The sequence below is a fragment of the Candoia aspera genome, chromosome 1, assembly GCF_035149785.1.
Source record: "Candoia aspera isolate rCanAsp1 chromosome 1, rCanAsp1.hap2, whole genome shotgun sequence".
NCBI classification, from domain to species: Eukaryota; Metazoa; Chordata; class Lepidosauria; order Squamata; family Boidae; genus Candoia; species Candoia aspera.
This window is the reverse complement of record NC_086153.1, coordinates 168,058,728-168,071,253: the sequence shown is the minus strand read 5'-3', so window position 1 is coordinate 168,071,253 and position 12,526 is coordinate 168,058,728. Positions and strand designations below refer to the sequence as shown.

Here is a 12,526-nt window from a genome sequence, read left to right as displayed (position 1 = left end):
CTGAAGAGTGAGGTTGATTGGGCCTTAAGCATTGCTAACAACAAGGCAGCAGGAGAGGATGGTATCCCAGCTGAATTGTTCAAAATCTTGCAAGATGATGCTGTCAAGGTAATGCATGCTATATGCCAGCAAATTTGGAAAAGACAAGAATGGCCATCAGATTGGAAAAAAATCAACTTATATCCCCATACCAAAAAAGGGGAACACTAAAGGATGTTCAAACTATCGAACACTGGCACTTATTTCACATGCCAGTAAGGTAATGCTCAAGATCCTGCAAGGTAGACTTCAGCAATTCATGGAGTGAGAATTGCCAGATATACAAGCTGGGTTTAGAAAAGGCAGAGGAACTAGGGACCAAATTGCCAATATCCGCTGGATAATGGAAAAAGCCAGGGAGTTTCAGAAAAACATCTATTTCTGTTTTGTTGACCATTCTAAAGCCTTTGACTGTGTGGACCATAACAAATTGTGGCAAGTTCTCAGCGGTATGGGGATGCCAAGTCTTCTTGTCTGCCTCCTGAGGAATCTCTATAACGACCAAGTAGCAACAGTAAGAACAGGCCACGGAACAACGGACTGGTTTAAGATTGGGAAAGGAGTATGGCAGGGTTGTATTCTCTCACCCTACCTATTCAACTTGTACGCAGAACACATCATGCGACGTGCTGGGCTTGAGGAATCCAAGGCTGGAGTTAAAATCGCTGGAAGAAACATTAACAATCTCAGATATGCAGATGATACCACTTTGATGGCTGAAAGCGAAGAGGAACTGAGGAGCCTTATGATGAAGGTGAAAGAAGAAAGTGCAAAAGCTGGCTTGCAGCTAAACCTCAAAAAAACCAAGATTATGGCAACCAGCTTGATTGATAACTGGCAAATAGAGGGAGAAAATGTAGAAGCAGTGAAAGACTTTGTATTTCTAGGTGCAAAGATTACTGCAGATGCTGACTGCAGTCAGGAAATCAGAAGACGCTTAATCCTTGGGAGAAGAGCAATGACAAATCTCGATAAAATAGTTAAGAGCAGAGACATCACACTGACAACAAAGGCCCGCATAGTTAAAGCAATGGTGTTCCCCGTAGTAACGTATGGCTGCGAGAGCTGAACCTTAAGGAAGGCTGAGAGAAGGAAGATCGATGCTTTTGAACTGTGGTGTTGGAGGAAAATTCTGAGAGTGCCTTGGACTGCCAGAAGATCAAACCAGTCCATCCTCCAGGAAATAAAGCCAGACTGCTCACTTGAGGGAATGATATTAAAGGCAAAACTGAAATACTTTGGCCACATAATGAGAAGACAGGACACCCTGGAGAAGATGCTGATGCTAGGGAGAGTGGAAGGCAAAAAGAAGAGGGGCCGACCAAGGGCAAGATGGATGGATGATATTCTAGAGGTGACGGACTCATCCCTGGGGGAGCTGGGGGTGTTGATGACCGACAGGAAGCTCTGGCGTGGGCTGGTCCATGAAATCACAAAGAATCGGAAGCGACTGAACGAATAAACAACAAATAAGTAGATGGTTGCCAAAAGTCTTGTATATTCAGTTTAGACTTCAAAAGAGAAAACTTTCTAAAACTGAGAAGCTTGGTAAAAAAGAAATTGAAGGCAAGGGATAATACATTGGAACAGTATTTATTTGCTGTGTAATTTTACCTTTTTCCTCCACTAGATGTCAGTATGAGTCAAGGAATATGGCAGAAGCAAGGCAAACTGGGAAAGGATGAGATTTAAATCTGTACTCTTATTCAGACTTTGCTTAGGAACTTTTGGAAATAATGTATGCATATTGAGTTTCAATATTTTGTAGGACTTCAGTGAAGCCTTCATTAATTGTAAGAGAACATTAGATGAGAGACATGGATTCATTTAAACATTCTATCTATAATGTAGGATACTGGTTTTGCAGAGATACTGTTAATTTAGAACTTGTACTTCTAAAAAGAGAAACAAATACAGTAAAGCAAGAGGTACATTTGAAATAATAAAAAACATCAGAATATAAGAGAGTTTTAGTACTAGTTTTGCAATATTAAGATTCTATTTAGCACACTGTAAGAAAATATTACCATAGCTATTATTATTTTATTTTGATAAAAAAAAAATTATAGCACAGTAAGTAATTGTTAGTATTTTTGTATGTGGAGAATTCTTAAACTTAAGGTTAAGAAACCTTCTGACTTGATGCCCAAATTGTGTGGTACAATCCTAAATTTGGTACTCTCTGAGCTTGGTTGTTTGCCTAGGTAACATCATCAGTGCGAGTGAGGGTGGAGTTTGCTCCCTGCATATACCGTAGCTTGCCCTGCCAGTTCTGGGGGAGTGTGGTTTTCTCCTTGGTAGTTCCTTGATTAGGGTATTGTTTTCTGCTTGATTCAGGTAGATTTCTTTCCAAGTAGAGGTCATAGTTCTTGAAATTGTGTTCTGTTAAGTATTCTTTCCCATTTCTCTCAAAACCTAGAAAACACCAGGTCAAGCTGTGATTTGAGAGGATGTCCCATGAATATAAGTTAAGCTGAATTTTCTTCTCCGAAGGTGGAAGTAAGGAAGATGGCAGAAAAGGAGATCCAATCTTCAAACTTCCAGCGTTTGTCATCAGCTTATACTTCTCTGCTGATCTTCCAATGTTAAGGAAATGAAAGAGGATCAGGCTGGAAGAGTGTTGTATCTCCAGAGATGACCCAGAGAGGGGGCATGATTCCACACTATCTCCAGCATAAATAAGATCATTCACATTTGCTTACAATTGAATATTTGCAATAATTCCATACCCCTTTGTTTGCAAGAGAAAAAAGATTAGGTAAAACTGATGGGGAAGTATATCTCGCTCCTGCCTTGCTCAGTTCTTGTTAGCAGTTACCCGAAGTCTCAAGGGCTCCAAAGTATCAGTCTTTTGCACTAGCAAGTAAACTAGCTCTGTTAACCTGACATACAATCACTGTTGGTAGATTCTTGGAAAAAGTATATCTTTTTTGATAGTATAGTTTTGGAAAGCCTGTGGTTTGATGTAAATCAATAAAGTGACATAATTTGTTCAATTATTTTTCACCTTTCTTCTGATGAACTAGTAAGAATTAAACTGTGATTTAGCAATTTGAAGCAATTCATACAATGTAGCATTGTGAAGAAGAATTTAGAAAAGACCATGGTATGACAGATCTGTTAAGGGATTGGAAAAACAATTACACAGTCCAGAGATTGAAGGAAGTGTGAGAAAGAACCGCAGAATAACCCCACCTTGATTTTGTTAGTGTAACACAGGACAGGGGGAAGCCTGGACAGCTTTCAAGAATCTGTTACTATGCTCTATTATAACAAAGCAGCATTCCTGGAATCTGTGTGGTATCTGTTTCTTGACCCAGCCTACCTTGAAGGCCTGATACATTTAATAGTAGAATAGTAGTAGTAGAATGATAGAAATGGAAGTGAATGATAGAAATAGAGGTGAAAAGCTATGGAAAGCAGTAAAATCATATTCTGATAGCTGTCTCTTACAAGACAGTATTTTCTGCCCCAGGGGGATTATGGCTTAATTGCTTAGATATCAAAACTCCTTATTTTTATCAAAACTTCACTAAGCAAAGGGTTTTTACTTGGCCTGGACAAGGCAGATTAGTTTCATCTTAGAGGTTTTGTTTAAGGCAAAGAGATGATATGATTTTCCTCAATGAGGTACTCCAGGTTGCTTCAGAGGTTCAACTGGCTATTGGAACTGCTGGAGAAGGCAAAGCAGCTGCTGTGCTCCCTCTTCGAAGAAAGGGGGGGGGCAGCTCTCTGCCAAGCAGCTTCAAGGAGGTGCTTTATTTTAGCAATAATAGAAGCAAGCTGTCCTTTGGAAGAGCTGCAGAACCTAGTTTCCCTGTCTAAGTACATATAAGGTGGTTTAGTTGTTTTCAGCAAAATTTGTTGCCAAAAATGGTGGCTCTTTCTTAAATTCAAGAATAGTGATAGTAATAATTAAGGTTCTATTCATTACCTTACAGGCATGAATGATGTCAAATATTCTAATTCTGTCTTGGTGCTGCTTCAGTTGTGCTTGTTATGAATTTACTTCTTGTTTTCTGATAGATATTAGGTTATGGAGACAATATATCTGTTCCATAATCTTAAAAAAAACCGCTTAAAACATGATGATGTATGCTGCTTCAGCCAACAATTTTTGAGTAGATGTACAAAAGTAATTGTTTCCTAGCATACATTATTTTATACAATCATAATGTAGAAGACAATTAATGAAATAGATATTCAGGTAATAAGTGATAGTTACAGCAGCACTTACAATTTTTTTTTATCATAATGGGTGTAAAATCTATGCAAATGAAAGTACTATTCCCCAAATTTTACAGCCATGCTAAAACTTAATGTTGGTCATATGTGACACAAGGCTGTGAGGGGGATACATGAACCAATTCTATGTCTGCTTAAAATATTTACATTCTCAATTTTCCAGGCTTGAGAGGACTCTGACATTAAACATTAACACGTTAACATAAATGTATATTATAAAAAAGATAAAATGCTTGCTGTCAAATAGGTACAGTAGCTTCATCAAGTAATTTTGAGTGACTGATTTTGACAGTTTTATAGGGAAAGTTTAATACTGTAATATTATCTGAATTAGTAATTTTGAAGTGGGCAAACTAAAGATCATAACTGAGAAAATTGCAGTAAGTTGCGGGTGATTTTAGAGTGAACTTTTATTATTTGAAAACTCCTTTCTTATAAGATATTCAAAGCTGGTCACTGTGAAAATCTTTCATAAAAATAATAATTTTTTCCTCTTTGAAGAGAAGCTGTTTTAGCTAGCTGTATTATAGGGGAAAATCTTTTTTTTAAACCCGAAGAGATGCCTATTAGAAACACAGAAGGCTAGAAGATCATATTGATTTGATTTCCTAACTTAAGAGAAATTGAGAGTACGGTCAACATTAGTGTCTAAAGCTCTAGCTTAGTAGCCTTACCGGTAAATCAAGGCAACTGCTCCCTAAAGGAGTGCACTAGTTCAAAACATAAAATGTAAATGTAATTCTTAAGCTCTGTATGTACTTTGTAAATATAATAGAAACTGTGGATGACAATTATGTGGGAGTCTTCTGTTCTTCAGAAGGCCAATTCCTTTTCTCTTGATCCATTCTCAAAGATATGAAAATAGTTTTAATGGGCATTCAGATATGTATTCCTAATGTGGATTTTTGAAGGTACCCTCTGTAATGTATTGTAGAAAATCTGTGTGGTTTCATATAATTTGTTTTTTATTAGCATTCAGTTGTGTGCCGGACATCACTGGTACATTCACTTCATATATCATCTATGATTTGAAAACCACATGAAAACGTTTCTCCATTTTCAATATTGTGTGAGTAATGTTCCCACTGAAAAGTAATGGAGTGAAGTTGTCACTTGTCAGTGTAGTTATTAAGGAGGATGACTTTTAGATCTTACTCATAATAAAATAAATCTGTCACTTCTAGATTTACTTAGCTGTCAATAATAGAGGAGGATATGAAGTTCTCTTTATATAGGATTATGTGTATTTGTCCCATAGTAGTGAGAAAGGAAGCAGGGGAATTTTTGCCACATAATTTAAAAAGGGGGTGCTCTTCTTTTTTTAATCTACCCAGATAAAGTAGTTGTTCATTCTTAAATAAAATCTTTTATTGTATTTTATTATATCCATGACATTTGTTATTGAAGAAAGTATGCTTAAAGGAGTTACTGCTATTTCCAGTTTTTATACTTTGTCAAAGCAGCTTGGTTTTCTCAGTGTTGTTAGTTTGACTTTGATGCTGTCATCTGAAAGTAGTAAAAGAGAAAATTAAATTAAATTCTAGTCAAGATAATCCATAAAATTACACTGCTGAGTTAATAGCCTTTTAAAATCTTATCTAATAATAATAAAGTATTTATACTTACATAAGAAAATTCCAGTGTGAAAAGACATACAGTTTGATAGAATTTTTAAAATCTCTATTGTGTTATAGCCCTGGTTAAAGTATTTAAAAGCATATATTAATATGCAGGACATTTTAAAATATAATATAAATATATACTTTATAAATATAAAATTTGCAATTTAATGTGGAAATGTGGAAAAATGAATTAGCGTATTAACAGTGTTAACTTTGCTTTTACCCTACAGTCTCGGAAAGGGAGTGACCCAGACAAAGAAAAGAAAGGATTGGAGAGCAGAGCAGATAGTATTGGAAGCGGTCGTGCAATCCCAATTAAACAGGTACAGCCTCTGTGTGTGTGTGTGTGTGTGTGTGTGAGGGAATGGGGATGCTTTCCTGTACTTGGAGACACACCTTAGGTCTTAAACACCATGATGCTTGGCTTCTCTGCCAAGATTTGTTTGATGTGCTGTGGTGATGAATGTTGAAGTCACTCACTTGACATCAATTAGGAGAGATTCCTGTGTGAATTAAAATAGGATCATTAGAATAAGAAGAGGGAAAATGTGACAACAGGCCTAATGAAGTGCAGTCTGCCGGCCTGCATATGGAGCATGCTTCTAGGCTGAGCTGGCTTCAAAGCCTGCCTTTGTAGAAAGTGCTTTGATTGGGCCGTTTGCTGGCAGTCTACAAGGGTAAATCAGATCACTGTACAAGAGCCCCTTGTGATCACAGAAATAGCCCGATGTGGCCCTCATTTGCTCTTGCAGAAGGACATCTGAACATTGTTCCAGACTGATTTGCAGCAATGAGGCAATTAGATGTGATAATCATGGCTGGTGAGTCAGCTGTGCACTTTTGTTTGTAATTTGCTAATGAAGGAGTTGCAACTTCGTTTAGATGTTTTTATATAAGCAAACATTTACAGCCATAATATGTGGCCTTAATTAAACATCCTTATAATATAAGATTTCGAACTGAGGATTTTCGTCTCTTTGACTACTAGTATAACTGTAATTGCATTAGTGCCACATTCCTAAGATATGTGAAGAACATTGCATATAAAAAAAACCACTTGGATCTTATGAAACGACGTTTAACTGTCCCAACGCTTAAAAAGAGTTTTCCATTTTTACACATGCTAAGTGGATCAGTAATAGTGAAATACTGAAGTCATGTCCCTTTGATTTCTCTTTCCTAGTTTTAAAAGTCTCCTATGCTAAAGAAATTAAGCCAGTGATTCCTGCATAATTCCCATATGAGAGAAGTGCAGAACTTTTGGTTGTAGTGCTGGTGCCAAACACTATCAGAAGTTTTATTAAATATGTCTTAAATTATGTTCTCCTTACATACTAAAGGAAAGACTAGAATGAAAATCTCAAAAAATTATTTATTCGAACTTAAAACCTTCAGTTTCTAAAGAACGAAGTGTATTCCTTTATATAGTTCTTTTGAGTGAAAATTGCAGTGTTCTCACTGAAATCAAGTTGGAAGGTTTTAAAAGCGAACTACACAAACTCATGGAGCACATAGTTGTCATGGCCATTAGTCTTGATTAATGTATACTGCCTCCTGAATCACAGGCAGTGTACCTTAAATGCTAGCTGTTAGGGAGCAACAGTGAAAGGGAGATAGAGTCTTAGATCTATGCTTCTTTCCAGAGTATAGCTAGCTGGCTTCTGAATCCAACATTCAGTATGGATTACAGAGGCTCCTGGCTTAATCCAGCATGGCTCTTCCTATGTTCGTAAGATACAGTCTATTAGGAGATTTGCTCAGTGTGATTATAGGAATGCCTAAGCATCATGATGCTTACCCCCAAAATTAGTTTTATTGTCAAAAACCACCAAGGAGACAATAGTTAGGCAGTTCTCCATGGCCTAACTCCAGTCTATCAGGGGAATGATTAACTAAATTTAGATACTGTTTTTTAAATTACAAACATTTCTCTATATCTGTAAAAAATTATTACCCATTCTGAGAACAACAACAATAATAGTAATAAATCTATCTCTTTCCCTCTCATTTTCAAATGTGCTTCTTTTCCAGCCAGCATATTACTGTCTTTTAATCAATTCAGTTTATTCCCCACCCTTTGGTCTTTACAGGTAATATTTAAATTAATATAATATTAATTTCCGCTTCAACTCAAAGGTGGCAGCTGGCAATTCCAGAGGCTGGGCTGTGTTCCCAGTTGTATGGGATGCAAATGTTTTCATCATTAAATTTCCTTCCTTCCTTCCTTCCTTCCTTCCTTCCTTCCTTCCTTCCTTCCTTCCTTCCTTCCCTTTTTTTTTTTTGATTGTATGCTATATGGTATGTCTTTAGTTTCGATCTGAGCCAAGGCACTTCTCCCTTGAGAGAGAGAAATGTTTCTGATTAGATGACGCCTACCACTTGAGGGTTTTTGTTAAGTATAGGTATTAAGTTTGCTATATGTTATCATCAAAATAGATTAGGAAAAGGATTCAGATATACTGGTGCTTTTTCTTCATCTCCAGATCAGAGGAAAAAGATAAGCAGAGTTAATCTGAATAGGGCAGAAACTTAAGGTCAAATTTATTATGAAAAGAAAGTAGAAATGTTAGTTCTTCATCTGCATTCCTATAAACATATGTAATTATTATTGTTTTATGAAAGAATAGATGACTAGAAAAGAAGACCTCTAAAACTTTCCTGCTGCAGAACACCTAATAGCACATGCTTTGTTTAGAATTGTGAATCTTTGGTTTATTGTCAGCTATCAAACTGCTTGTATTTTTATGGGTAAATTACAACCAGTACATGAAACTTAACAAACAAAATTATTTTTACTGTAAAATTATATAGTTTTATACTTTTTTAGAATGTTAGTGTAAAATTATTACCTTGATAGATTAGCAGTATTTTTTTCTTAAGTATTAGAATGTTTCAAAAACCAAGGCACTAGCTTGTATTTAGAGGTCAGGGCTCATATATTGCATAATATACTCATTAATGAGAGTGTGACAGGTTTAGAGTAAGTACTAGACAACAGTATATACCAGTATACCATCCAAGTATCTGTTAAAAGCTACAATTTATTTTTCAAAATTATTAAGTATGATGAAGTTGCAGCAGGATTTACTGAAATGCAGTGATATATTTTTCTTTTTAACCAAAAAAAGAACATGCAACTTTTTAAAGTTAGTTTAGGCATGCCAGGCATATTTCTCAAGCAGGCTATGGCTAGTGCTCAAACCAGTATGTCAGATTTGGACAAACAACGAAGTTAGGCAAAGCAGAAAAGGGAAGATAGGTTTTGTGTGTGAAAGAAATGGTACATACAAAAGTTTGGGAATCACTGACAGGGATGTCTTCAGTAAAGCGGTTAATTAATTAAAGGGCTAACAATAAAGCCTTATTCCATAAATGTTAGATTTCACCAAAAAAGTAATTTGACAGTTGTCCCAGGATAAAGATGAACTATTCACTTTTCTTTCCCTCTTGTATTTTACTGGTAGGACTGGAACATATTATCAATGCTGAATTGAATGTTATGTTAAAGTACAGAAAATTGATTTCCAGATGGACATCAGCTGATGCAAGATTTAGATTGTAGCTTGCTTACTTGCTTGAAATGCCTAAAAAAATTTCAACAAATTAAGCCCCACCTAGTGGAAATATTTCTATTTTATTATTTTACTAATTTTAGCTTCTTGAAATACCTAATCATAACTTTTATGATATATTTGCAAATGCATTGTAACTGAAGTAATTAATGAAAAGCACAAACACTGGCTGGATTCACATACTGCAGTAAGCTATGGTTTAGTTATATTTAGCTTAGCACAACGTATGAACTGCACTGTATGAACTATGTTTTCATGGCAATAACTCAGAATATTTAGAGTCCCCCCTTTTGGGGGAGATTGGCAGTAATAGAAATGTGAATAATAAATAAATAAACAAAATATTAATTCAGGAATATCCCTGTTGACACTTGAATTGCTCTGTTTCCAATGACAGATTCAAGAATGCTGGTTTTGGAATTCTTGTGAATTTCATGTTGATTTCCCCATATCTGGCAGAGAGGAGCTGAATTTTTTTAGCAGATAAATAGTATTTAGTATGCAGACTCAATAAAGGTGTTATCTTTACTAGAAACTAAATAATTATTAATAACTTATTACTAAATAATTACGTAATGCCTTATTGAGTTAGTTTTTTAAATAACTTAAAAATCAGTGTTTTCTATAAATAATACCTAATTTGTGTCAAATTTTAAAGGAATTGAAAAATTCATTTTTTAAATAACTTAAAATCAACTTTTTTTAAAATAATGCCTCCTAATTTGTGTCAATTTTTTAAAAAAGGAATTGGAATGTTTAACTTATTCTAAGTATATCTTCAACATACTGTATATGCCTAGAGTTGTCTTGGAGTTGGGCAGCCTTAATAAATCCAATAAATAAATAACATTAAATATATATATATACTTCAAATACAAGGGTTTTTTCCAAGCAAGATTCCTTTTAAACATAGGCTTGTTTTGGTAGCTTATCTATATAAAGCTGAAAATCATATGGGAAATACTCTGATTTCTAAGGTTCATAAGTTAGGTTCGCTTAATTGAATTAACCAATTTTTGGGAGTTTGAACCAACCAAATGGGCTGGGTTCCACACAACATGCTAAAATATAAAGAAAATAGCTAATCTTAATCTCCACTAAGTTTGGTATATTGAGTGAATGTAGTTTCTGTGATAGACATGATAGGCTGCATGAGTAAAGACACTGAATTATATTTCTCAGTTGTATAAAAGTCCTGTTTTATACGTTTTTATTACTATAGTAACCAGTTTATGGAATAAAAATACCAATTTCAAAAGAGGAAACTTGATTTAAATCAAACGTTTAAATTGGTTCTCTGCTCTGTTGTATCTCATATTTTGTGAATGTATGCAGTTTATGACTCATTCTCTATAATCTTACATAAGCTGATATTTTACAAAAGACTTTTTTAGAGACAAGATTTATAGAAAAGAATCATGTTTGTATGGTTTGTTTCTGCTTTCTGCTTTCTGCTAAATCTCTGCCAGTAGGATGTATTAAAATAAAAAGTTCATGACAAGAAATATAAAAGCAAGAGGCACAGCTCAGCAGTGAGTGGGCTTGTCGTGTATTAATTTTTCATTGCTGTGGAGAATTGTACGTACATAATCGCTTGATTGCAGTGGGAGTTAGCAATCTCCTATGGTGTCATTTGCATAAATCTTGTTAAGTCAATGGCAGTTAATGAAGTACAAATGAGCCTGGAGAAGGTGACATGCAAATCGTGGGTGGCAGATGGGAGGTCTGTTTTTGGGATGGCAGCTGTGTGCTATTCCCCCCCTTTTTTTCTTTCTAAATTGGAGCATAAATAAATAGTAAGAACTGGCCTTTAGTGCTTGGCTTTATAAATTAATGTATATTTACACTATGTCCTCAGCTTCCATGCCACTGAAAATTATACAATACAGTAATAAATATATCTGATAGAATTCATAGTTTTGCAACAAATTCTGAATTGTTGTTAGACCACCAATCTAATGAATGCATCAGCTTCTTACTATTTATTTGTAAACTTTCATTCAAAACATAATGAGAAGAATATCTTTCTAAATTTATCAGCAGAAATGTTCTTTTAGTAAATTTTATTAGGTTTCAAGAGAAGAATAAAAACTACCAACCCCCCCCAAAAACTACAAAGAAAAAAACTAAAAAAGTGCGGAAACACAAGAGAAAAAATGTTCAAATTTACAAAAAGATGTGGCTTCTGACTTTTAACAGCAAGGATTTACAAAAATTTCCATAATCAATCTCTTACTCTATATTAAACCAAAACACCACATCATTTCTATAAGTCATTCCACTTTAACACATAATAAAAATCACGAAGTACAGTTCCTCCTCCCCCTTATATTAAAATAGAGGGGGGGAAAGTTCATATAAACCTCCTAAACATCTTTCTCCCCTCCAAAAGATAAAACATATTTAATTATTCCCTTTCGACCACTGTTCTATACATTTCTGTCTACTATAATAAGAATCAAATTAAAAAGCACGTAAGTTGTCTGCTATTATACTTAATAGTACAACAATGTTAATAATCCCAATCTTAATAAACCCAAAAAACAATTCAAAACAGACAAAAGACAATTCAAAACAGTAATTCCATATCTTTAAAAGGGAATAGCGTCAATCAAATCCGTAAGGCAAGCCAGATGAACATTCTTCAGCCCTTATCCCACTTCAAAATAAACCAGAGCAGTTACACATCCCCACAATGTGCACAGAGCTTTCCTCTTGGAAGAACCAAACAGCCCAACTGCCCCCCTCAGGTTCTTTTCATGGCATTCCAGCAGGAGATCGATTTTACTTATGGCTTGCAGATCACCCTCTCCCTTAGATTCCTCCAGCTCCACTATCCAGTCTTCATCCAGCATCTCCATAAAAATCCCAATCTCAGTCTTAAAAAATAAACCTTTCTATCGCTCTAAAATTCCTCATCCACTATATCCCCAACGTGATGGCACATTTTTAGATCTCATATTTTCCACAATGTCCTGGATCTCTTGCATAAAAGCTTGAATAGAAGTCAGAAGAAATCTGTTTAAAGTCCTGGTGAAAGTCAGAAGA

General features: G+C 35.2%; 1 protein-coding gene across 3 annotated transcripts in view; it reads left to right on the top strand.

Moving 5' to 3' along the window:
- Positions 1-12,526, top strand: part of AGAP1 (ArfGAP with GTPase domain, ankyrin repeat and PH domain 1) — a 471,115-nt gene that overhangs the window by 150,634 nt on the left and 307,955 nt on the right. For all 3 annotated transcript variants that reach the window (XM_063317853.1, XM_063317854.1, XM_063317855.1), the window contains exon 9: positions 6,137-6,229. In XM_063317853.1, the coding sequence (XP_063173923.1) occupies positions 6,137-6,229 (93 nt within the window). The remainder of the gene's footprint in view (positions 1-6,136; positions 6,230-12,526) is intronic.